Below are 26197 nucleotides of genomic sequence, written 5' to 3' on the forward strand. Positions count from 1 at the left end.
GGGGGAGGGTCCAGAGTGACCTGGACAGATTAGAGGATTGGGCCAAAAGAAATGTGATGAGGTTCAACAAGGGCCCTTGGGCTGGAAGAATCCCAAGCACTGTTACAGGCTGGGGGCCGACTGGCTAGGCAGCAGTTCAGCAGAAAAGGACCTGAGGGTTACAGAGGATGAGAAGCTGGATAGGAGTCCACAGATCACCCTTGTAGCAAAGAAGAAATGAGTAATCCTTTGGCATCTTAGGGTACGTCTACACTGCAACACTATTTCGGGATAGTGGCGTATCCCAGAATGGCTATCCCGCGTCTTCACAGCAAGCCCGTTACTTCAGGCTCGCTATTCTGATGTCCCTGTAAACCTCTTTTTATGAGGAGTTAGGGACGTTTCGGAATAGCACTTTATTTCAAAATTTGGTGCTTTGCAGACAAGGCCAAATGACGAAATAAGCTATTTTGCAATAGTATCAAAATAAGATACCCAATGAGCTTTCATGGGCAAAACCCACTTCTTCAGGTAAGATGATCTATAATAAAACAGAAAATACCATATCACCTCTATATAAATCCATGGTATGCCCATATCTTGAATACTGTTTGCAGAAATGGTCACTTCATCTGAAAAAAAGATATATTGGAAGTGGGAAAGGTTCAGAAAAGGGCTACAAAAATTATTAAAGGTATGGAATGGCTTCCATATAAGGAGAGATTGAGACTGGGACTTTTCAGCTTGGAAAAGGCATGGCGAAGGGGGGAATGGTAGAGGTCTATCAAATCATGGCTGGTGTGGAGAAAGAGAATAAGGAAAAGTTATTTACTTGTTCCTATAACATAAGAACTAGGAGTCCAAATGAAATTAATAGGTAGCAGGATTAAAACAAACAAAGAGAAGTCACTCAGCGCACAGTCAACCTGTGGAACTCCCTGCAACAGGATGTTGTGAAGGCGTATCCCATTACTTTAACAGGGTTCAGAAAAGAGCTAGATCCGTGGTGTCCAACACACTAGCCACTAGCCACATGTGGCTATTTGGCCAGTTGAGTGTGGCTAGTTTGCTACAGTAGTAGCCTCTATAGTGGCCTAATACTGTTGTATTTGAGCCCTTCACAATCTTTAATGTACTTTCCTCAGCACCCCTCTTTGAGGTAGGAAATTCCTATTATCCTCATTTTAGAGCCAATGAATGAGAGACTCAGGGTATGTCTACACTACCACCCTAGTTTGAACTAGGAGGGTAATGTAGGCAACCGGAGTTGCAAATGAAGCCCGGGATTTGAATTTCCCAGGCTTCATTTGCATAAAGCCGGGCGCTGCCATTTTTAAATGTCCGCTAGTGCAGACTGCGTGCCACGCGGCTACACGTGGCACGGACTAGGTAGTTCGGACTAGGCTTCCTAATCCGAACTACCGTTACTCCTCGTGGGTATGTCTACACTACCCCGCTAGTTCGAACTAGGGTGGTAGTGTAGACATACCCTAAGTGACTTGCCCGAAGGTCTTATAGGAAGCTTTTGGCAGAGCAGAGAAATTAATTTGGATTAACTGCTGGATCCTCCTCCTTTCCTCTTCACATATGGTGCCATAAGGAACTCCCTTTGAGTGCCCCCCCCCCACTAGGCACCCATGCTCTGGAAGAGGCTTGGAATACCCCCCCCCCTTCCCACTCCCAGGCCAATCAGGGCCTGGGGGTGGGGAAGCACGGGAAGCCTCTTTCCATGCTGCCAGGAGCATGTGGCCCTCTGAAGTGCTGTGGGCTTCTCGCAGGGCTGAGGCAGGGCGAAGGAAGCTTCACGCAGCTCCTCTGTCCCCAGGCCCTGATTGGCCTGGGAGCGGGGGAGTGTGCAGAGCCTTCTCCGCTCTCCTCCCTGCCCTGTGATTGAAGCGCTGCACGTTGCTCGCAGGCTGGGGCAGAGCGGAGAAGGCTTCAGGAGCTCCCCAGGCCCTAACTGGCAGCAGGGCCTCCGTGGGCCAGATCAACCGGCTCATGGAGGCCCTTTTGCCCACCCCGAGCTAGTCTTACTGAATGATTACCAGCTGTATGTGCCTGCGTGGGGAGAAAGAGAAAGATTTCTCTGTCAGGGATGGTGTAGACGGAGCTTGGTCCTGCCTTGAGGGCGGGGGGCTGGACTCGATGACCTCTTGAGGTCCCTTCCAGTCCTATGATTCTATGATTTAGTACAATCCAAGCTGCAAGTTGAAGCTAAACATCCTGGAAATGTGACCCTTGAAACAATTCCCCAAGGGTTGTGACGGAGTCTCCATAACACGATTTTTAAATCAAGACTTGGGTGTTTCTGATTTGCTCTAGGATCTGCTCTGGCCTGTGCTCAGAAGGTCAGACTAGATGAACACAGTGGTCCCTTCTGGGACTGGAATCTAGGAATCTGCAGAATAGCAGGCCTAACAGAGACAGTTCCAGGAACAGATGTTCCAGAGCCACAATCAACGCTTCAGTAGGAGGGAAGGGCAGTGGCTGCTGCTCTCTGAAGTAAAAGAGAACGTATTTGGCCCCGAATGAGGACACAGGCACTCACTATGAGGCCGTCTCAGCTGCCAATCTGGGCCAGTTGATCTCCAAGCCGTGCCAGCAGGTCAGAATCTTGGACGGGGGAGAACTTTACTAGTGACCTTGGGAGGCTGCAGACGTGTGCACCAGCACTGGCTGTGTAGGCTGGCGGCGGTTACACCCCACAGAGAAGGCTGGATGGAAGCTGAAACACTGGCTGCAGCTCAGGTCTGGAGAACACACATGGGATGGCTGAGGGAACCATGGGGGAAAAAATCTGAAGCGACTCAGACTGCAAAATAGATCTAAAAATGATGCTAGACTCATTGAAGGATCCACTGTCCTCTAACAAATCGTGAGGAAACGGGGCAGACACAAACATTCTGTCTCACGGTGGAAAGCGACTTTCTGGCTGCTGTGTAGGTTTGTTGGGGGACATCTGAAAAGGGCATTGGCCACTGTTGGCCGACAGGACACTAGGCTAGATGGACATTTGGTCTGATCCAGGCTGGCCGCTCTTCTGACATTCACCCCGGCTCAGGAGAGAAGTCCCAGCCTCTCCATTATGGAATATATGAAAACTTTGTTCCATCTGGGAATATGGTGGCACCAAGTCGGTACTGTGGAAGCCCCAAAGCCTGGAGTCTCTGTTGGGGCTAGTGCACCTGTACAAATCCAAGGAAGAATCCAAATTTCTGTATGAAATCTCTTCCTCTGTTTCAGAGTAAAGACTTGATGGGGTATTCCTGTCCACAGTGATCAGGGCTGTCCTTAGCTGGGCCTGGGTGCCCCAGGTGCAGTGCTGGGGGCAACCCCACAGCCTCTTCTCCGCCCCTTCCCCTGAGTGTCACGAGTCTGGGGGTTGCCAGGGGGCCTGGCACAGGGGGGCAGCAGCAGCAGTCCCCCCATGCTCAGCACGTCAGCGAGAGTGACCCAGGAGCCTGCTCCACTCCGATGCCCTCTCCCAGCCAGCAGTAGGACCGGGCGCTCCACACCTCGGACTGGCACCGGGGCGCTCCACTTGCCACTGTGGCGGTGGAGTGCAGTGGGCTGGGAGTTGGGCAAGAGAGCAGAGCTGGTGGCTCTAGCTCCTGCTGCCATGGTGAGTGGGGGGGGGCCTGACCCATACCAAGCCTCCCAGTAATCCACAGGACAGCCCTGAACTGCCCCATGTCTGAAGTATCACCGTCAATTCGGCTGATTCCCATTCGTGCTGATGTAAGAACAGTAAGCGGTCTTGGCCAGATGTCTCCCTCGGGAGTGAGCGTTCTGGGAGTCACCTGGTGGGTTGTTCACATGAAGCCTGCTGAATCAGGGATGTGTTTCTTATGCTTCAGCCTCAGGCTCATGTTTGGAGTCAGGATGAAATTCAAGGGACCTTTAAATGGGTCCACATGGTGCTGTGGCTTGATGCTGGCTCTTTGCACAGTATGAATGTTACTCGGCACAATAAGATTGCTAGTAGCTGTGCCATCTCGCGCGTGTCACCAAAGTGCAGCCCTCAGCTGCTTCGCTCTCTCTGCTTCCAGGGAGCCGCTCTGAAGTACCTGCCTTCGATCCTGGAAGACGTGTTTGGGATCTTTGACTCCTCTGTGCTGGGGTAAGGACACTTTTCTCTTCTTTCACCCAGAGTACCAGGCTAGGTCGCTCAGGCTCTGAGGTGAGGCCTGTGTGTCTGTAGACGGCATTCTATAGGCCACTCCGCTTCAACTTCCAGTCGTCCTGCAGTGACGTCTGGGGCAGTGAGAGTCCAGAGGGGACCACGTCCCGATGTAATTAGAACAGCATACATCATTCTGAAACGGGGCAAAGGAAATAAGGTGGCAGTGGAGGCAGACAATTCTCCCAGAAAGGGCCCGCCTTGTGCACTTTCTGCTGGGTGGGGAATGGAAACCTGTATCCATTCTGTGGGACACAGTAACACTAGGACACAAAATCTTTCGAAAGGACAGGCCATGTCGTGGGCTGGGGGAGTGGCACTATACGTGAAAGAATCAAATGAAGTGAAAATCTTAGATGAACCAAATGTATTCCATGGAGCCTCTATGGACAGTAATTCCATGCTCCGATAAGAAGAATATCGCTGTAGGGATAGACTGTTCCGCACCCGGCTAGGATGGTGCTAGTGACTGTGAAATGTTCAGGGAGACTAGAGGGGCAATGAAAATAAACAGCTCAGTAATAATGGGGAATTTCAGCTGTCCCCATATTGATTGGGTCCATGTCACCTCAGGATGGGATGCAGAGAGACAGTTTCTTGACACCTTAACTGACTGCTTCTTGGAGCAGCTGGATCAGGAACCCACAAGGGGAGAGGCAATTCTCCAACTGTATTACCACGTGGTAATAATGATCATAATGTAATTCAATGTAACATCCCTGTGATGGGGAAGACACCACAGCAGCTCCACTCTGTGGCGTTTTGTTTCAGGAAGGGGCACTAACTAACCTCATTTTAGTACAAACAGAAATTAAAGGGTACAGCGCCAAAAGTAAGATCCCTGCAAGCTGAATGGAAACTTTTCAAAGACACCATGATAGAGACTCAAATGTATGCCCCAAATGAAGAAAATGTAATAAGGGAACTGAAATAGTGCCACTGTAGCTGAACAAAGTAAAAGAAGCAGTGAGACACAAAGGCATACTTTACAAAGTGGAAATTACATTTGAGTGAGGAAAATAGAAAGGAGCATAAACTCTGGCAAACAAAGTGTAAAAAATATAGTTAGGAAGGCCAGAAAGAATTTGAAGCGCACACAGACAAAAACTCAAAAAGTAAGTCCATCAGAAGCAGGAAGCTGCTGAACAACCAGTGGGGCCATTGGATAATCAAGATGCTAAAGGAGTGCTCAAGGATGGTAAGGCCATTGTGGAAAAATTAAATGAATTCTTTGTATCGATCTTCATGGCTGAGGACATGAGGGAGATTCCCAAACCCGAGCCATTCATTTTATGTGACAGATCTGAGGAATTGTCTCAGATTGAGGAATCATTAAAAGAGGTTTTGCAACAAATTGATTAACTAGTAACAAGTCACTAGGACCAGATGACATTCACCCAAGAGTTCTGAAGGAACTCAAAGTACAGAATTATTAACAGTGGTTTTAACCTGTCCTTTAAATAAGCTTCTGTACCAGATACCTAGAGAATGTGGTGCCATTTTCTAAAAGGGCTCCAGAGATGATCCCAACAATTACAAGCCAGTAAGCCGGATTTCAGTACCAGGCAAACCAATTGGAGCTATAGTAAAAAACAAAATGGTCAGATACAGAGATAAACATAATTTGTTGGGGAAGAGTCAACATGGTTTCTGTAAAGTGAAATCATGACTCACCAATCTCTTAGAATTCGTTGAGGGGGGTCAACAAGTATGTGAAGAAGGGGAATCTAGTAGATCAAGTGTGTTTAGATTTTCAGAAAGCCATTGACAAGGTCCCTTACCAAAGACTCTTAAGCAAATTAAACTCTCGTGAGAGAAAAAGGAAGGCCCTCTTATGGATCAGTAACTGGTTAAAAGAGAGGAAATGGAGAATAGGAGTAAATGGTCAGTTTTCAGAATGGAGACTGATAAATAGTGGTATCTGGATTAGGGCCAGGACTATTTAACATGTTCGTAAATGATCGGGGGCGGGGGGTAAACAGTGTAATGGCAAAATTTGCAAATGTTATGAAACTGCTCGAAATCGTTAAGACCCCAGTAACTGTGAAGAGTTACAAAGGGGTCTCTCAAAATTGGGTGACAGAGTTAACAAAATGACAGATCACATGCATTATTGAAAAATGCAAAGTAATCACATAGGAAAATATAATCCCAACTATACATATACAATAATGGGGTCTAAATTAGCTGTTACTGCTCAAGAAAGAGAACTTCGAGTCATTGTGGATAGTTCTGTCAATATCCACGCAGTGTGCAGCAGCAGTCAAACAAGCAAACAGAATATTGGGAATCATTGAAAAAGGGACAGAGAATATAGAACCAGGGTACGTTCACATCTTGAATCCTGTGTGCAGATCTGCTCACTCCATCTCAAAAATATATTGGAATTGGAAAAGGCTCAGCAAAGGGTAACAGGAATGATTCAAGATACATAGTGGCTGCCTTATGAGGAGAGATGAGTAAAGCAGAGATTTTTCAGCTTGGAAAAGAGACAACTAAGGGGGGATAGGATAGAGGTCTATAAAATCCTGACTGGCGTGGAGAAAGTGAATAAGGAATTATTTACTCTTCATAACACAAGAACTAGGATCACCAAATGAAATTACTAGGTAGCAGGTTTAAAACAAAAGCAAGGGAAGTATTTTTCAGAGAATGCAAAGTCTTCTGGGGAACTCCTCGCCAGAGGAGGTTGTGAAGGCCAAGATTATAACAGGGTCAAAAAAGAGCTGGATACATTCCTGGAGGACAGGTCCATCAGTGGCTATTGGCCAGGCTGGGCAGTAATGATGTCCCTGGCCTCTGTCAGAAGCTGGGAATTGGCGACGGGAGGGACCGCTGGATGATTCCCAGTTCTGTTCATTCCCTCTGGGCACCGGGCACTGGGCACTGTCAGCCGACTGGGCTAGATGGACCTTTGGTCTGTGCCAGTCTGGCTGTTCTTTTGCAGATGGGGAATGCGATATGCAAGAGCTGTGGTAAGAGGGTGAGCCTTAGTTCAAAAAAGTGATTGGTTAAAAAGGAGACTCTATAGATTTAAAATGAGCTTAAGTGGTACATCAAAATGTTCCCAGGGCCCACTCGGCACACTGTCCCTGGGAGCGCTCTGTCTTGCATAGCATCGTCCGTTTAAAAGTTCCACAGGCCAGATGCTGCCATCGGGAATACCTAAGCAGCTGTCACTGACTGGAACTCGGAATACGGTCAAGTGGCTGATACGCAAGTAGGAAGCACAGCAGTAGAATAGCAGCAGAAAGGGACTTTCATCACTAAAGTGAGCAGGCCAGACTCGGAGTACTTGAAAGGCGCAGAGCTCTTGGACAAGAAGCACCTTTTCTTTTTCAGAGTATAACTGTGATTAAAAGCAAAATAGCTCAAATGTCAGGTGAGTCAGGAATCCGTCTCAGTTCTAGCCCTTGCCTGTCTCACAATGCTGCTCCTCATGGCAGACCGGAAGAGTGACCAGTTTAGAAAGGTACAAATGCAAAGGGGGACTTGGAAAGGGAAGCTGGGTTGCAGCCTTCTTTCTACGGGGTGTGACCAACATGCATGAAAATATCTGCCACCTGCCAGAGGCCACCGACACACACCCTTGCTTCCCTGACCCGACCTACTTGCCAGCCATCAGGCCCAGATTTGTACGCCAAGCATGCCTACCCCCAGGTTACCCACATGCCTAATTTACACAAGAGGATCTCTCGTCCATTTTGAATTCTTCCTCCAAAGAGACAGCTGCTAGCACAGCAACTGGTCAGAGCATGGAAGCAACTGGGTGCCTTGGGCTGGACGACACCCCCAGTGAGGAGAAGATGATCACTGGGCTCTTCCCTCTCTCATCCCCATCCTAGAGACTTTACATATCACTTAACCGAGCCCCCTTTCATCTTGGCTTTAGATGTTTGCTGCGGGATTTCATTGGGAACCTGCCTCCTCTGCGCCTTCTCAAGCAGAAGCTGCAGTCCCTCACGGACATAGTTAACAGCAGTATCTTCCAGTCCTATGGTAAGTCTGGATCCCCCACTGAACTGGGTCAGTTTCAACTTTTTAATGGGAAGGTCATAGAATCCTAGAACACTAGAACTGGAAAGGACCTCGAGAGGTCATTGAGTCCAGCCCCTGCCCACATGGCAGGACCATGTACTGTCTAGATTAGTCGTCCCCAACCTTTTTGTGGCCAATACCACATTCATGTTTTCAGAAGAGTGTGGCGGGCGCCAACAGAAAAAGGCATCAAATGTGAAATTGAAGGCTATTTTCATATTAAATGTGAATTGGGTACATTTGATAGAAACTTAATTTAGTTGGATACTTTTTATTTTAATTATCTTGTAATTCATTTTTAAACAAAATTCTGCATTAATAAAAAGGGGGGGTGTCCAAATGTTGAGCAAAAAAAGCACCCTCCCCCCCCAAAAAAAATCATGGCACCTTTAAATCTCACACTCCCTTCCACATGGCAGGGGAAGAATGTCCCAAGTGGCTTTCCAGCTGAGAAACTGAAAATACCAGACATTTTACTGGGGTTGGGGGGGTCAGGCCAGGGGCTTGGATTACCCCTCAGGGGAGGAGATTGGGGTGCAGGGTCTGGGAGGAGAGTTCTGTGGGTGAAGATACCGGAGTGGGAGTAGCTGGGGACCGGACACTTAACCAGTGAGACGCGCTGCTCTCCTGTTTCTCCCACAGGACCTGCCTGGCCATGTGCTTGGGGATTGGTAGGTTCCCGCAGCTGCCATTGTCCAGGTCCAGCCAATGGGCTTGTGCGGGGGGGCGAAGTGGCCATGAGGGACCCTCCCCTGCCAGCTCGCAGCTCCTGCACCACAAAGGGCCCCACCACGGCTGTTTTATGTGAAGGGGGTGGGAGGCTGTTGCTGCCTCAGTCGGACCCGACCAGCGCGGGGTTTGCTCCGGCTATTGAAGCGCCTGCGTGGGCTGCCTGCTGAGGTGGGGGCGGGGCTCAAGCCTCCAAAGCGCCGCGTCGGGCTCCCTCGCGGGCCCTAGGCTGCCGACCCTGCTCCAAGCTGGGGTCAATGTGAGTAGTTTTAAAACGCCGGCGCAGGCGCACGTAAATGCCCCCGCGGGCGCCGTGTTGGGGACTGCAGGTCTAGATTATCCCCGATAGATGTCTGTTCAACCTGCTCTTAATCTCCAGTCATGGAGATTCCACGACCTCTCCAGGCAATCTATTCCAGTATTTAAACCCATTGCTTCTTGTCCTATCGCCAGACATTAAGGAGAATAATTTATCTCCCTCCTCCTTGTAACACCCTTTTAGGTACTTGAAAACTGCCATCCTGACCCTGCTCAGTCGTCTCTGTTCTAAACTAAACAAGTCCAGTTTTTTCAGTCTTCCCTCATAGCTCATCATTTCTAGACCTTTAATCATTCTTGTTCCTCTTCTCTGGACCTTCCCCTTTTGAAGCAAAAGGATCTTGCACAAAAAGGGGGGGGTTTGCATAAAAAGGAAACGTCCATGCTGCTTGTTTTTGCACAAAAACCTCTTGCGCAAAAACGGATTGGAAGAGATTATGCAAATGAAGTGCGAGAAAATGCTAATCTGTGCTTCATTTGCATTGCCTCTTCCAGCAAAACCCGCAGTGTAGATGTAGCCCAACTGAGGCCTGATCAGCGCAGAGTAAGAGGGCAAGAATGACTTCTTGTGTCTTGCTCGCAACACTTCTGTTAATGCAACCCAGATTCATGTGGGCTTTTTTTGCAACAGCGTCACACTGTTGACTCATATTTAGCTTGCGATCCCCTATGACCCTGTCAAGGCCAAATCCCCACTCTGGCACAATGAATGCAGAAGTGGGGGGGCTTGAAAAAGTACCCCAAAACCTTATATTTCCAGGCTTTGGTATAAAACTTCCCCCCCAAAAAAATCTTAAAAACCTAGATTTTGGGGATAAAAATCCACTGCCACATAAGAACGGCTGTACTGGGTCAGACCAAAGGTCCATCTAGCCCAGTATCCTGTCTACTGACAGTGGCCAGCACCAGCTACTCCGGAGGGGATGGACCGAAGACAATGATCAAGCGATTTGTCTCCTGCCATCCCTCTCCAGCCTCTGACAAACAGAGGCCAAGGACACCATTCCTACCCCCCTGGCTAACAGCCTTTTATGGCCCTAACCTCCATGAATTTATCTAGCTTCTCTTTAAACTCTGTTACAGTCCTAGCCTTCACAGCCTCCTCTGGCAAGGAGTTCCACAGGTTGACTATGCGCTGTGTGAAGAACTTTCTTTTATTAGTTTTAAATCTGCTCCCCATTAATTTAATTTGGTGTCTTCTAGTCCTTATATTATGGGAACTAATGAAGAACTTTTCTTTCTTAACCCTCTCCACACCACTCATGCTTTTATAGACCTCTATCATATCCCCCCTCAGTCTCCTCTTTTCTAAACTGAAAAGTCCCAGTCGCTTTAGCTTCTCCTCATATGGGACCCGTTCCAAACCACTGATCATTTTAGTTGCCCTTTTCTGAACCCTTTCCAAGGCCAAAAGATTTTTTTTGAGGTGAGGAGACCACATCTGTACACAGTACTCAACATGTGGGCGTACCATAGTTTTATACAGGGGCAGTAAGATATTGTGTCTTATTTTCTATCCCTTTCTTAATAATTCCTAACATCCTATTTGCCTTTTTGACCGCCGCTGCACTCTGTGTGGAAGTTTTCAGAGAACTGTCCACGATAACTCCAAGATCTTTTTCCTGATTTGTCGTAGCCAAATTAGCCCCCATCATACTGTACGTACCCACATTCAATTTCATTTGCCATTTTGTGTCCAATCACTTAGTTTTGTGAGATCTTTTTGGAGTTCTTCACAGTCTGCTTCTGTCTTGACTATCTTGATCAGTTTAGTATCATCTGCAGACTTTACTACCTCACTGCTTGCCCCTTTCTCTAGATCATTTATGAATATGTTGAATAGGATTGGTCCTAGAACTGACCCTTGGGGAGCACCACTAGTTACCCCTCTCCATTCTGAAAATTTACCATTTATTTCTACCCTTTGTTTCCTGTCTTTTAACCAATTCTCAATCCAAGAAAGGACCTTCCCTCTTATCCCATGACAATGTAATTTAAGAGCCTTTGGTGAGGGACCTTGTCAAAGGCTTTCTGAAAATCCAAGTATACTATATCTACTGGATCCCCCTTGTCTGCATGTTTGTTAAACCCTTCAAAGAACTCTAATAGATTAGTAAGACATGATTTCCCTTTACAGAAACCATGTTGACTTTTGTCCAACTAATTATGATGTTCTACGTGCCTAACAATTTTATTCTTAACTATTGTTTCGCCTAATTTGCCCAGTACCGACGTCAGACTTACCAGTCTGTAATTGCCGGGATCACCTCTAGAGCCCTTTTAAAATATCGGTGTCGCGTTAGCTATCTTCCAGTCAGTAGGTACGGAAGACAATTTAAAGGCTAGGTTACAAACCACAGTTAACAGTTCTGCAATTTCCCATTTGAGTTATTTTTAGAACCCTTGGGTGAATGCCGTCCGGTCCCGGTGATTTGTTCACGTTAAGTTTTTCTATTTGTTTCAAAACCTCCTCTAATGACACTTCAATCCAGGACAGCTCCTCAGATTCATCTCGCACAAAGGACGGTGCAGGTTTGGGAATCTCCCCAACATCCTCAACCACGAAGACTGATGCAAAGAAATCAATTAGCTTCTCCGCAATGCCTTTATCATCCTTGATTGCTCCTTTTGTATCTCGATTGTCTAAGGGACCTACTGGTTTTTTGCAGGCTTCCTGCTTCTAATGTACTTAAAAAACATTTTCTGTTGTTTTTTGAGTTTTTGGCTAGCTGTTCCTCAATCTTTTTTTGCTTTTCTTATTACAGTTTTACGCTTAATTTGACAGTTTATGTTCCTTTCTATTTATCTCACTGGGATTGGACTTCCATTTCTTGAAAGATACCTTTTTGTCCCTCACTGCTTCTTTTACATGGTGGTTAAACCACGGTGACCCTTTTTTAGGTCTCTTGCTATGTTTTTTAATTTGGGGTATACATTTAAGTTGGGCCTCTATTATGGTGTCTTTAAAAAGTTTCCATGCAGCTTGCAGGGATTTGGCTCTTGTCACTGTGCCTTTTAATTTCTGTTTAACTAACCTCCTCATTTTTGTGTAATTCCACTTTTTGAAATTAAATGCCAGGGTGCTGGACTGCTGAGGTGTTCTTCTCATCACTGGCATGTTCAATGTTATTCTATTATGGTCACTATTCCCAAGCGGTCCTGTAATAGTTACCTCCTGGACCTGATCCTGTGCTCCACTCAGGACTTAACTCACCATCCAAGTAATGGTAAGAAAACCAGGGAAGAGATCACTTGGGAAATCTTAGCTCTAAAGTAAAACCAGGACACAAAAATTAACCCATATCAGGTTAATAAAAAAAGAAAAAATTATCCCCACAATACTCCTGTTACAAGCAAAATGACTAGATAGAAAAGTCACCAATTAATATACTCATGGGGGACCGCCATGGGCCAAAAGCTTAGTTACAAAGGAGAGGAAAACCCATTTTTAAATGCAGACATCAGATTCCCATTTCCCAAAAAGTGTGTGCGTGCGTGCGTGCGTGCGTGCCTTCCTTCCTTCCTACCTACCGGGAGCACTTTGCATTTGTCCTTATTAAACGTCACCTATTGACCTCAGTCCATTTCTCCAGTTTGTCCAGATTAGTTTGAATTGTGAACCTGACACATAGTGGGACTGTGTTCCCTGTTTGCTTTGTTGTGCTGTCGGTGATTCCTCCTGTGCTGTGCGCGTGTGTGTGTGTGCGTGCGCACAGGGGCTGGGATCTCTGGAGGAGAACTTCAGAGGGAGGCATGGAGGAAAGGGCCAAGGCCAGACACACACATGACCTTAGGGGGAAGGTGCAGTCAGTGATAGTGAGAACACCTGGGGCCCTGGAAGCAGGACAAAGGAGGAGGCTGCCTAGAGGGTTGGGAGCAGTTGCTGGATGTATAAGTTAGTTTTTCAGCATGCTTAGGGAGAAGGGAGTCATAGAATCATAGAGCTGGAAGAGACCTTCGGAGTCATCAAGTCCAGCCCCCTGCCCAAGGCAGGACCAACCCAACTCAATCAAACAGACTTAAACACCTCTAGGGATGGAGATTCTACCCCCTCCCTAGGGAACCCAGCCCAGCGCATCCCCACCCCCCTAGCGAAATAGTTTTTCCTAATTTCCAACCTCGACCTCCCCCACTGTAACTTGAGCCCATTGCTCCTTGTTCTGCCACCAGGGAGCTGCAGGCTGCTCTCAAATCCCCCCTCACTCTGCTCTTCTGCAGACTGACCAAACCCATATCCCTCAGCCTCTCCTCATAGGTCATACGCTCCAGCCCCCTAATCATGTTGGTCACCCTCTGCTGGACCCTCTCCAGTGTGTCCACATCCTTTCAGTAGTGGGTGGCCCAGAACTGGACACACTACTCCAGATGTGGCCTCATCAGAGCCGAGTAAAGGGGAATAATCACTTCTATCTGGTCTAGCTGGCTTGGGGGCTGAACAGGCTCTGGTCCCCCTGTCCCTAAGAGAGGCTGCACTGGCTGCTCCTGGTTCCTGTAACAACAAGTCTGTGCTGCACTGTGTCCCTGGGAATGAATAACCCTTCTGTTCTGCTTGTCTGGCTGCAGATGGGGGTGCAGGGCCCGGGGACTCCAGCACACTCTGCGACAGACCCTGTCCTGCAAAGCACTTGGAACCGCCCCCAGCTTGGGATCGTCTGCACACTTAATAAGCGTCCTCTCTATGCCAGTCTCTAAACCGCTGATGAAGATATTCACTGGAACTGGTCCCAGAACAGATCCCCACTTGTTCTGCCCTCCCAGCAGGACTGGGAACCATTAATAACGACTCTCCGAGCACGGTTCTCCAGCCGGTTATGCACCCACCTTACATAGCCCCATCTAGGTTGTGTTTGCCTATTTTGTTAATGAGAAGGTCATGCGAGACCGTATCTCATGCCTTCCTAAAGTCTAGGTATCCCTGTGACAGCGTGTCGGGGAGCCCCCAACCCTGCACCCCCATCCACAGCCAGATGTGACTCTCAGCCGGCCAGTAGAGTAGAAGGCACATGGCGTAGCGTCCGAGCGATGTTAGCGTAAGCTCCGAGAGCAGATGCCGTCTTCCTCTCGGGGATGGGGGCACTCAGGCCCTTTTAGCCCCTTTCCTGCTCTGTCTCCTTTCCTCATCCTAGCCCAGCCGAGACTACCCCACACTCCCAGCAACTGGGCACACAGCCCCGCCTCTTGCTTTGTTCAGATTCCTCTACCTAGTCCAGGTGTCAGCCAGCTGGGCCATGGCCTACCTGCCTCCTTTCAGGGACCCATCCCCCGCTGGGCACTGCACACAGAGCTTCTGCAGACTAGCATAGGGCAGTAGGGATCAAACACAGCAACCAGTGAATGCAAAACCAGAGTGGACCCAGGGCCACAAGCGTGGACGGCCCCCCACTATGTCCCAATACCACGTTCACCACTTATCCACAAGGCTCGTTATCCTAGCAAAGAACGCGATCCGATTGGTTTGACAGGATTGGTTCTTTACAAATCCATGCGGGCTGCTCCCTATCACCACCTTATCTTCCAGGTGTTTGCAGATGGATTCCTTAATTACCTGCTCTGTTATCTTCCCTGGCACAGCGTTAAACTGACTGGTCTGTCCTTATTTCCCTTTTTATAGATGGGCACTAGATTTGCCCTTTTCCAGTCTTCTGGAATCTCTCCTGTCTCCCATGACTTTTCAGAGATGACAGCGAAAGGCTCAGATACCTCCTCTATCAGCTCCTTCAGTATGCTAGGATGCATTTCATTAGGCCGTGGGGACTGGCAGACATCTCACTTTTCTAAGTAGCTTTTAACCTGTTTTTATTTTTGTTTAACTTCTAACCCTACCCCATTTCCATTGGCATTCACTACGTTAAGCATCCTGTCACCATAAGACTTCTTGGTGAAAACTGAAACAAAGAAGTCAGTAAGCACCTCTGCTATTTCCAAGTGCCCTGTTATTTTTACTCCCTCTTCACTGACCAATGGGCCTGCCTTGTCCCTGGTCTTCCTCTTGCTTCTAATATATTTATAGGATGTCTTCTTGTTACCCTTTATGTCTCTAGCTAAATTGAGCTCGTTTTGTGCCTTCACTTTTCTAATCTTGCCCCTGCATACGTGTGTTGTTTGCTTATATTCATCCTTTGGAATTTGGCCTAGTTTCCCATTTTTATGACTCCTTTTTGATTTTTAAATCATAATGAACCTTTGAAAAACGTCCAACTCTCTTCAGTTGTTTTTCCTCTTAGTCTTGTTTCCCATGGGATCTTACCTACCAGCTTTTTTGAGTTTACTAAAATCCGCCTTCCTGAAATCCATTGTCTCTATTTTGCAGTTCTCCCTTCTACCCTTCCTTAGAATTGTGAACTCTATGATTTCATGATCACTTCCATCCAGGCTGCCTTCCACTTTCAAATTCTCAATCAGTTTCTCCCTATTTATTAAAATCAAATCTAGAATAGCTTCCTGTCAGTAGTTTCTCAACCTTCTGAAACAATGCAGTCCAAGAACTTATTGGATAATCTCTGCCTGCTGTGTTAGTTTCCCAACATATGTCTGGATAGTTGAGGTCCCCCATCACCACCAAATCCTGTGCTTTGTACAGTTTTGTTCGTTGTTTAGAAAAAGCCCCATCCACCTCTTCTGCCTGGGTAGGTGGTCTATAGTAAACCCCTAGCATGACATCACCCTTGTTTTTTACCCCTTTTAGCCTAACCCAGAGGCTGTCGTCAAGTCTGTCTCCAACGTCCATCTCCACCTCAGTCCAAGTGTGTACATTTTTAATATACGAGGCAGCACCTCCACCCTTCTTTCTCTGCCTGTCCTTCCTGAGCAAGCTGTATCCTTATATATCCATATTCCAAACGTGTGTATTAACCCACCAGGTCTCTGTGACACCAACAATGTCATAGTTGTGTTTATTTATTAGCACTTCAAGTACTTCCTGCTTATTTCCCGTACTTTTGCATTTGTTTCCAGGCATCTAAGATACGGATTTAATTTTGCCCCCTGTTCTGCCTTGTCCCTCCTTTGTCTCTGCTACTATAGCAGGTCATGTGAGATTGTAACTGTGACAGGGTGAAGCCACAGACAACCATGTGCGGTGATTTCTGGGTTGCTTACATAACCACTGCCACCCTCCTTGCTCTCTGGGGCTTTTCACTGCCCGGTCCTGCTGGGCCAGCTCCCCTGGCTTCCCCCAGCCAAGGCCCCAAGCTGAGATCTTTGCCCCCCAAGAAGCAGCACAGACACTGAACCTCTTCCGATCCAAGGAGAGTTCAGTTTAGGGCCCAGCTTCCTGAGATACCCCCTCCCCCAATGGGATCAAAACCCCCAGTGAATTCTTTGGGGAAGTTCCCTTTGACAGTGAACAGGGGAATGTGCACACTGGTTGCTCCCCCAGGTACCAATTATTTACACTGGGCATGGTAGCAAGTACAAGTGATTGTATTAAGTACGAGCAGTCGGATTTCAGTGGTATAAGTGAGAACAGGCAGAGCACAGTGGATTACAAATCAAAAGTAACAAAACTCTTAGCTAATTCGAACACTAAAATCTTCAGCACAAACTTCTTATAACCCGCCCCCCAAAAAAACTGTTTCTGTTCCAGCTGCCTTCCAAACCAGGGCCCTCTCCCTTTCCTTGGGGTCTCTGGTTCACCCTCCAGCAGTGCCCCAGAATGCAGACAGCAATGTCTTTCCACGTGTAAGTGTCTTAGCATTTAGTCACCATTACCCTGAGGCAGTGAGCCTCAGTTTCCCCTTCCATCCAGCAGTGCAGGTTAGTTGTGCCTTTGTTGCTACACCCAGCTCTAAGCCCAGGCACAGTTGTTAGCTTAGAAGCTGCTTGATCCTGGGGTCCTTTTGCTCCTGTCCCCAGCAGGGGCACAAGTTTTTCCAAAAGCTTAAGCAAGTGACACATTTCAAGAGGTGTATTGTCCATTTCAGTCTCTTTGTGCTAATCCATAAGAGTTGCAAGGAAAGACGACGATTCCCAGCAAGCCAATGCTAGAGTCGCGTTTCAAGTACAGATCTCATAGCACACTCTCCCTTTGGACAGCGTTTGTCATGCGGTATCTCTTCCCCCTCTGTGTCCACGGAGGGTATTCAACAACAGGTTTCTCTCTCTCATCAGTGTGGCATGGGTAGGCAGTAGCAAGCGCTCCTTGGAGGCTCTGGGAAGGAATGTATTCCCAAAAGAAAGGATCTCTCCTCCCCCTGCTGGGGTATTCCTCACTCCTTCCCCAGGGGTTACATTGGCAGGCTCCCATGCATTTACAGAGAGCCCGGGACACCTGGCTCAATCAAGTGCCAATTCAGTGTCTGACACTAGTGTCTTTTGGATCGATGGGGTTTCTACTGACCCTCCAGTTTCTGCTTCCATGAGGCTAAAGGCAGAGTCACCCCGGCTGAGAGTCCAGACCTGCCACTCCCCCTTGAAGCATAACTGACTGGTGGGCTGCCCCGGGGCCGTCTGCCACCTGTCCAGCTGCAGGCACACAGCTCAGCCATGACAGGCCCTTCCTTGGGAAGCCCCGCGGTCTCCCTCTTTCCTCCTGGGGTAAGCCCTCAGGCACCAGGCCCTTGCATTCCTCAGCTCCCACAGTCGACTTTTGGCCTCCAGCCTCTACCTGAAGGCTCTGTGCCTCCCAGGGTTGGACCTGCCCCCTCCCAGACACAGCCTAGCCTGGACACAGTCACTGAAACTGGGCAATGACTCAGGGTCAGGGCTGGCTTCCTCCACCCCTCCCCCTGGAGGGGAATCAAAGAGACTCTCTTATCTCCCTCCCCGCCCCTGGATTTCAGCACAAGGCTCTTCTCATTTTTCACAGTTCTGGGGATAGACTCAGCCACATCGAGTCATTTCCCAAAATTAATGGCACAAAATTCTCAGGGTCCAGCAGCAACTGTTAACTCAGCCTGTTTACACCCCGTCTGTACCTGCACCCTGGCCAAAGGGGCCATGATTTTATGGCCCCCAACCAGGAGCGGTCCGAGGCAGGCTGCAGCAGCTGGCGCCCCAGGCGGAACGCGTGGTCGGCGGCCCCACCTGCAGGGCCGTCAGTGGACTGACGTCATCGTCGGGTGCCCCGGGCGCCCCTGTGACGTCAGCATTGGGCGCCCCATGCGGCAGCACCCTACGCGGTGGCCGAGTCCGCCTATAGCCATGGGCCGCCCCTGCCCCCAACCAGTTCTAACTCCGCTGAGTTCCCAAGGAGGAAATCTTGCTCCTTAAGCAAATCCCTCCAGACTACTGAGATTTCCCCCTACAGATGCCTGAGCCTGCTCAAACTGGTCAGCAAAGCGAGCAAGAACCTCTGCCCCTCCCCAGCCTGGTCCCACAGACAGTACTTCACCATGTCCCGGGACCGTTCCTGAGCCATCAGGTCACCCGCGCCCTCAAAGCCTGGGATCTGTCCGCCCGGCCACGCTTGCCTAGCAGATCCTGCAGTTGGTTCACATAAGCCACGTGGCTTAGCCTCGCCCCCGCTTAAGGGTTCTAAATCTCACCTTGTAAGTTTCAGGTGTGATCTGAAACTGTCTTAAATTTACCATCATCGGAAGCATCAGCAATAGGCCTCTTCCTGCATATGCCCAGGGCTCTCCCTTTCAGCTCTGCACTCGGCGTGGGCATTCTCCGTCCGTCGGGGCTTGATTGGGTGGATGAAATATTCGGCGAAAGCACCGGACTCCTCGTAAGGAGGGCACCGTCAGTCCCACTCTTGGATTTTTGGCGGGGGGGGGGTGTATGCACCATTGCAGCTTCCTTGGGGATGGGATGGATTCTCCATGTCTATAGTGCACTTACACACTCACAGATGGCTTGTGTCAGCTGGCTTGGACCTCTGGGGCTTTGACTTGCACTGGAGACCTTTGGGCTCAGGCTCTGGGAAGGGGGAACGGGGAAGGGTCCCAGAGCCTGGTCTCCAACCTGAGGCTGAACATCTGCCCCTTTCTGCCCCACTCCCTGCCCCCTTTTTACCCTCAGTTTGTATCTGTCTGCAGAATGTCGGGAGATGCTGCTGCACACGACAATCCCCATCCTCCAGGAGCTGATTGAGAAGGGAGAGGAGGAGGAGGCTTGCATTGAGCTGCTCAGCAATATCCTGGAGGTGCTCTACAAAGCCCAGAAGGTAAATTGCCCTAAATGCCAGCTGCCAGCCCTGCTGGGAGCCTCGCGGGCTTAGATGCATTTGAGCCAGGCTGAGCACAAAGCTCCCTTTTGGGGACAAACCTCAGGGCTCAGGCTGGCATCCCCCTCCCTCGCCTGACCTAGAGAGAGAGAGAGACAGGGCAGAGCACGTTTCATTGGGCTGTGGTCGCTAGCCAGCAGCCCCAGGCACTTCCCAATTCAGTAAGGTAGAGCTGCCAACGCCCTCACCGATGAAACCGCAGCAATGATCTCTGGTTTGATGAGCCAGGCAGTGATAGGCGCCTAATGCCATAGTCCCCTGCAAGCCATAGGGAAGCCCTGTAATTCCTGACCACTCCTGATAGCCCTTGGCCTCGACCATGGGGTGGGATGCCCCTAGGGAACTAGAAAATCCCAATCATCATGGAGCCTTGGTGGGAAGCCCCCTTTCAAACTCTGCCGAGAGGGTCAGTTCCCGGATGACTTGCTTAGAAACAGGGCTACTTCCAGCCCAAGACTGAGGGTCCTCCTCTGTAAGGCCCCAAACCAGTCACAAAGAGGGCTTCAGTTGGTACACACAAGCAATGCCTTTAGACACCCCCGCTCTCCAGTGCCACTACCAATACCCTTCCTTCCACAGAGGAGAGGTTATGAAAACCAATCTCCCCGAATCACAACAGGTTCTGCTGATTCCAAAGGCACGTTCCCAGGCCAGCTGATGCTTCAGATCTTCCCCAAAAGGGCACGCTGTACTAACCCTTTAAAATCTAAAGATGTATTATTGGAAGGAAAGGAAGAGAGTTACAATTGTTAAAGGAATCAAACTACAGACACCAATTGCCAAGTTCTTGGTGCAGGCTTGTAGCAGAGGTGGGAAAAGCCACTGGTTTAAAACAAGATTCTGGAATACGCCCTCTGTCGGGATGTCCTCAGTCCTTTCAGGGTTCAGCTCATAGCAGAGATCCTTCATAGGCGAGTAGCAGGAATGAGGACAGGATTAAAGACAAAATGGAGGAGCCTTCAGGCCGCTCTTTATACCCTTGCCCAGGAGGCGGGAATTACATTGTTCTTACTGTGTGAAAGCCTGTCACATGAGCGAGTCACCTGTCTGTGCATGACTCAGTCCTTTTTAGGCAGCAGCGAGTCTGAATGTTCACAGCAAAGTTCCTCAGATGTGGATTGGCGCCACATGAGGTGCATTGTCAGTCAAGTGATGCTATTCATTTGACTAGCCACCCTTTCACAATGGACTGGCTAAAAAGCAAACATTTGAAAGACAAGTACCGAGCCAATACTCGTATCTCCCAGTACAAAGATGATACATGCATGTGAGCAGTATAACAATCGGTGACTCGGCAGCCTTTCAGAGCCCTTTGTACATGTTCCAGAGCGGGAAAGGCATCCCAGGGAAGCACAGCACTGCCCATAAGTCTGGCGGTGAAGTGGTCCAATGCCTAGGGTGAATTCTGTTTGATGTTGTTGGTTCTAGAGAGCAGAAGAACGGCTAACGTATCCGAGTGGAGGAGAGAGACAGCTCCAGGAGGACTCTGAGCTGGTGAGCTCCCTCTGGGAAATTTGAAATAGAGGAGGAGGGAGGAAGAGTATGGGCTTCCTGAGCACCTGGAAGAAGCTCACCTACTTCTCACTTCAGCCCCCATTCTGAAACGTACTGTCACTTGGAGCTTGAGAGGTGGTAGCGATGGGGTGGGAAGACCAGGACTAGAATAGTGGCTCTGAGGTTTGGCTGTGCAGTGAATCAGCAGACTGGCATGAGATGTTCAGGTGTGCGTTATAATTGGCTTTGGTCAGGGCCATCAGACCTTCATTTTCTAGATTTCTTGGCAGCCCCGGGAAGAATAACACATCTTTGATTTGCTTGCAGAGCTGTGTCCTAACAGGTAAAATACAAGACGGGGTATTAGTTGCGAATGAATATTAATCAGAAGTTAGGAACTCAGGAGAATGCTCAGGTGCAATTTTTTATACCCAACCCTAGGGCCACCTTCAGCTTGAAACAAGCACCCCCACACCAGGCTCAGTGCCCGTTGAACTTCCAGAACGTACATTGGTCATGTCACTCTCATGAAGATGTTTCATACAATGTCATAGCTCGATGCCAACATTTGCATTGGTCATACAATGAATTGCAAAGGCATGAACCCTAATGCAGCTGTATTAATTTTAATTCTGTGAAGGGACTGTAATTCTACAAGGCCTGCTAGGTGCGGTATTGTCAGTCTGCCACCATGCGCGTTCTTTGGTGAACGGAGCGCTCCTTCCATTGCACTAGTAGCACTTGTGCATGCTAAACAGGAGCTGCTAGCAGTGCCTGCGACAAAGGACAAATGGGCACAAGTCAGATATCAGAAATGGTAACACACACAAACCAGCAGGGACATTTTAACCTGCCTGGACACTCGTTCTTGAATTTAAAAGTAGCCATTCTTCCGCAAAGGAAGTTCACAAGCCAATTACAGAGAGAGTGTGTGGAATTGGCCTTCATATGCAAATTTGACCCTCTCTCTCAGGGCTTGAACAAAGGCATGAAGCGGATGGTGTAATATACCAGGTTGGTCCAGGCACCGATGAGTGCTCAAAACCAGGGCTACTTACCGCCCAAGATGGGGTCCTTCTCTATAAGGGCACCAGACCAGTCATGCGAGCACTTCAGCTGCCTCTCTGGCCATTAGGAAGCCTCACAAGCAAAAGTGCTTAGACACCCCTGCTTTACCTATGTCTGGACCAGACCTGCACCCTGCACCGGTGAGAGGTATAAAACCTAATCTCACCAACACTGAACAGGTTCTGCCAGTCCCAAAGGACCAGCCACAGTCCCCGGTCAGTTTATATCTTGGATCTTACCCAAAGAGCACACTGGACCAATCCTTTAGAATCTAAAATGTCAAGGTTTATTAATGAAAAGAACGAAAAGGTGGAGAGCAAGGTTGTTAAGGAGAATACATGACATACATCAGTCACCAAGGGAATGTCTACACTACCCCGCTAGTTCGAACTAGGGTGGTAATGTAGACATCCGCAGTTGCAAATGAAGCCTGGGATTTGAATTTCCCGGGCTTCATTTGCATGAAGCCGGCCGGCGCCATTTTTAAATGCCGGCTAGTTCGAACCCCGTGCCGTGCGGCTACACGCGGCATGGAGTAGCTAGTTCGGATTAGGCTTCCTTGCAAGTAGGAATAAGAGATCCTCTGGAATAGAGCTTTATTCCGGAGGATTGTGCCAGTCGGGATGCTTTTCTCCGGCTTATCTCCAAGCCGGAAAAAAGCGGCGGCGGCCATGAAAATGCAAATGCCGCGGGGGATATTTAAATCCCCCGTGCATTTGCCTCTTCCAAAGTTCTACATTAGCATGCCTATTTCGTAATAGGCGGCCAGTGTATTCACAGCCAAGAGGTGGTCGAGGCCCCTTGCTCTCTCCCAGACATTTCAAATGCAAGTCCAGAGCCCCTCGTCATAACTTTACATACACAAATCATAGAAGTCTGGGAGTAGCAGACATAGACTCTGCATAACATCAGCTTCCATTTGACACCTCCCCTGGCCTGCTTTGTACAGAATTTGGAGCAAACCCCACCCGTGGGTGCAACAACCATTGGTCTGCTAATATTAAAATCCAATAACATGACAGATGGGCCATTCTAAAACCTGCTTTCCTTACATTCAACACCCAATGACACCAAAAGGTAAGTATGGGGCATTTGCAGCCCACTCAATTAGCCTCATTAGCACTGGAACTACAATTGACAGGGATTTCCCCCTCTCCTTTCTTTTTCTGTTATCAGTTGTGACCCCCCCCCCTTCTCTCCACTCTGCTCATCTGAGAGAGTGGGGTTTGCCCATGAAAGCACGCTGAGGAGCTCGCAGGCCCATTGATGGCGATTAATGTTGGAGCAGTGGGGAATTCCCAGAAGCCTGGAGCAAAGTGAATACCGTTCCAGTTTTAAAAGGGGTTAATGGGATGACCTGGATCATTATATGCTTCGGAGGAGGTGCCGAGTTCATCTGTAACAGGAAAAACTTAAAAAACAACAAATAGTTTAGTAGCACCTTAAAGACTAACAAAACATGTAGCTGGTCTCCTGAGCTTTCGTGGGCACAGCCCATTTCTTCAGATGACTGGCGTGTTGTTTTTTAAGGTTTGTTTGTATCATTATAGACCTCATCCCCAGCCAAGACAATGGAGCAGCTAGTGTAGGACTTGATTAAGAAAGAATGAAAGGAGGGTAATGCAGTTAATGCTAATCAATGTGAGCTTATGAAAAATAGATCTTCTCAAAGTAACCTGACCTCTTTTTTAATGACATTGCAAGTGTGGCTGGTCAAGGTAGCGGTGCTGACATATTACCCTTGGTACCACATGACATTTTAGTCTAGTGCTGGAGGTACCGTTACCCCGAATCTGCCCAGAGGCTTGATGGCTGCTGTGCCAACAGAGATTTTTCTTTCTGACATCAGGGCATCTTTCAGGGTCTGTCTACACTACACAGCAGGCAGCATAAACAGTCAGACTTTTGCCAACAAAAACCGTCCACCCCTCTGAGCGGTGCTTGCTTGTCTGCAGGAGAGCAGTCCTGCACTGTGTGCACTGGTGCTTGCCAAGGCAAGGGGATGGGGAGCAGTCCTGCACTGTGTGCACTGGTGCTTGCCAAGGCAAGGGGATGGGGAGCAGTCCTGCACTGTGTGCACTGGTGCTTGCCAAGGCAAGGGGATGGGGAGCAGTCCTGCACTGTGTGCACTGGTGCTTGCCAAGGCAAGGGGATGGGGAGCAGTCCTGCACTGTGTGCACTGGTGCTTGCCAAGGCAAGGGGATGGGGATGGGGAGCAGTCCTGCACTGTGTGCACTGGTGCTTGCCAAGGCAAGGGGATGGGGAGCAGTCCTGCACTGTGTGCACTGGTGCTTGCCAAGGCAAGGGGATGGGGAGCAGTTCTGCACATTGAGAGGCAGCCCTTTCAGTCTGTTACAGCAAAGAGAAACAAGGAGTCCCCTGGCCCTTTAAAGCAGGGTGGGGACCACTGACCCACACTCGTGAGAAGCAAAAAAGAAAAACCAGCCCCTCAGAGACACAGCCTCCAGCTGAGACAGAGAAGGCCCCTCCCCACGTTCCTTTCGCATGCCAGAGTCTTGGGGGGCCTAAGCCAGTAGATTTTGTGTGCTCCAGCCTCGCGGGGGGAGCTGAGTGCCAGCACTGGCTCCTCAATGCTGGGAGACAGCCGCCCGCCTCCGGGCCAGATCCAAGCAAGCGGGGGGCGGCAGCTGGTCCCCGGGCCTTAGGTTCCGCACCCCTGCCTGAAAGACTAGCGCATGCATTAGGGCACGAGCTGCAGCTCACTTGGTCAGATGCATGCAGTGAGAGAATGAGCAGGCAGGGATAACCCAAGTCCCTCAGAGGGGCGTGACACCCTGTGACTGAGGCTGAGAGCGCCTAAGGGGAAATGTCCGTGTTGTAGTGAGCGAGCCCTTCCCAGGCTCGAGCTTTGCGGGTGTCCGATTTGCCAGTCCATCGAGCCCAGTAGCGTGTCTGACAGTGCCAGGGCCAGGTGCCCCGGAAGGCATGAACCGAACAGGGCAATTCCTAGTCACGTAACCCTTCCCGCCGAGCGCTCCGTCTGCCCGGTCCTGGTTTCTGGCACTAGGGGCATTACGGACACCAAGAGCAATGCGGGGTGGGGGGGCATGAAGTGTCACGTGCCCCCCCCCGAATGTCATGGGGGGAGGGGCAGAGGGCAGAGCCTGGTTAGTCAGCCACCCCAGTCCCCATTCTTTGGGGAGCCCCAGGGAAGTGGCAGGGGGAGTTGGTGCTGGTAGCAGGGCCAGGACTCCCCTCCCGCCACACTCGCATGCAGTGGCAGGAAGCAGAGCAGCTCAGACCCAGCCGTGTCACTGCACTGGGGTGGCTCCGCCCCGTCTCGCCAGCTCCCACCCCCAGCAACGAGGCTCGGGGTTAGCAAAGGGCAGGCCGCTGGCGGCAGGAAGAGGAGGGGCCCGGCCTCATGGCTCAGAAGGGGGCTTGGGGAAGGGGTGAAAGCAAACCCCTCTCTGGGGGCGGGAAGCAGAGCGATGGGGTTGGGACTCGGGGAGTGGCCACCCCACTCTCTGCCACTGCTGGAGAGCGCGGAGGGGACCCAACCCCCCTTGGCCAGGCCCCTGGGCTGCACTGCTTGTGGAGAAGGGCTGGAGGGGGTGGAGCTTTGGGGAAAGATGTAGGGTGGGGGTGGGAATAGGCGGGACCCTAACTCAGACTATGGGTGACCCCTTGTGGGCCTCCCCAGCTGTTGCCCCAGACCCAGAGTCTGTGTTTCTGTCCCCGAGCACCGTGGCTAAGAGCCATTGGTAGATCTGTCCTCCGTGAACTTATCCAATTCTTTTTTGAGCCAAGATATTCTTTTAGCCTTCACAGCATCTTCTAACAAGGAGTTCCATGCTTGGCTGCATTCTGCGGAGTAGTGCTTCCTTTGTCTGCTGTAAAAGAGCAGCTTGTTAATTTCAGTGGGTGATCCCTGGCTCCTGTGTTACAAGCAGGGGTAAATCCTAAAATCTCAGAACTGGAAGAAACACTCCGAGGGCACGTCTACACAGCAGGGCTAAACTCGAAATCAGCCCTGCCACGTGCTACCCCGACCACGTAGCTTAAGTCGAAATAGCTTAGTTCACCCTTTGGCGTGAGCTATACAGCAGTTATTTTGAAATTGAGCACTTCTCCCTTCCCCGACTTCCCTTACTCCCGTGACATGAGGTTTATAGAAGTCAGAGTAAGAAGCCTGTTAACATCGAATTTGTTTTGAAATAACGGGCTTGCTGTGTAGATGTGCAGTCCGTTATTCTGGAATA

The 26197-nt window shown here is 49.5% G+C and overlaps 1 protein-coding gene across 2 annotated transcripts in view; it reads left to right on the forward strand.

The window, feature by feature from the left end:
• The window catches only part of LOC102455798 (dedicator of cytokinesis protein 2-like), a 336752-nt gene that overhangs the window by 178319 nt on the left and 132236 nt on the right, over positions 1 to 26197 (forward strand). For both annotated transcript variants that reach the window (XM_075917669.1, XM_075917670.1), the window contains exons 24-27: positions 4029 to 4099; positions 8052 to 8158; positions 19225 to 19352; positions 20841 to 20906. In XM_075917669.1, the coding sequence (XP_075773784.1) occupies positions 4029 to 4099; positions 8052 to 8158; positions 19225 to 19352; positions 20841 to 20906 (372 nt within the window). The remainder of the gene's footprint in view (positions 1 to 4028; positions 4100 to 8051; positions 8159 to 19224; positions 19353 to 20840; positions 20907 to 26197) is intronic.

The sequence above is a fragment of the Pelodiscus sinensis genome, unplaced genomic scaffold (assembly GCF_049634645.1).
Source record: "Pelodiscus sinensis isolate JC-2024 unplaced genomic scaffold, ASM4963464v1 ctg107, whole genome shotgun sequence".
In the NCBI taxonomy this organism is placed as follows: Eukaryota; Metazoa; Chordata; order Testudines; family Trionychidae; genus Pelodiscus; species Pelodiscus sinensis.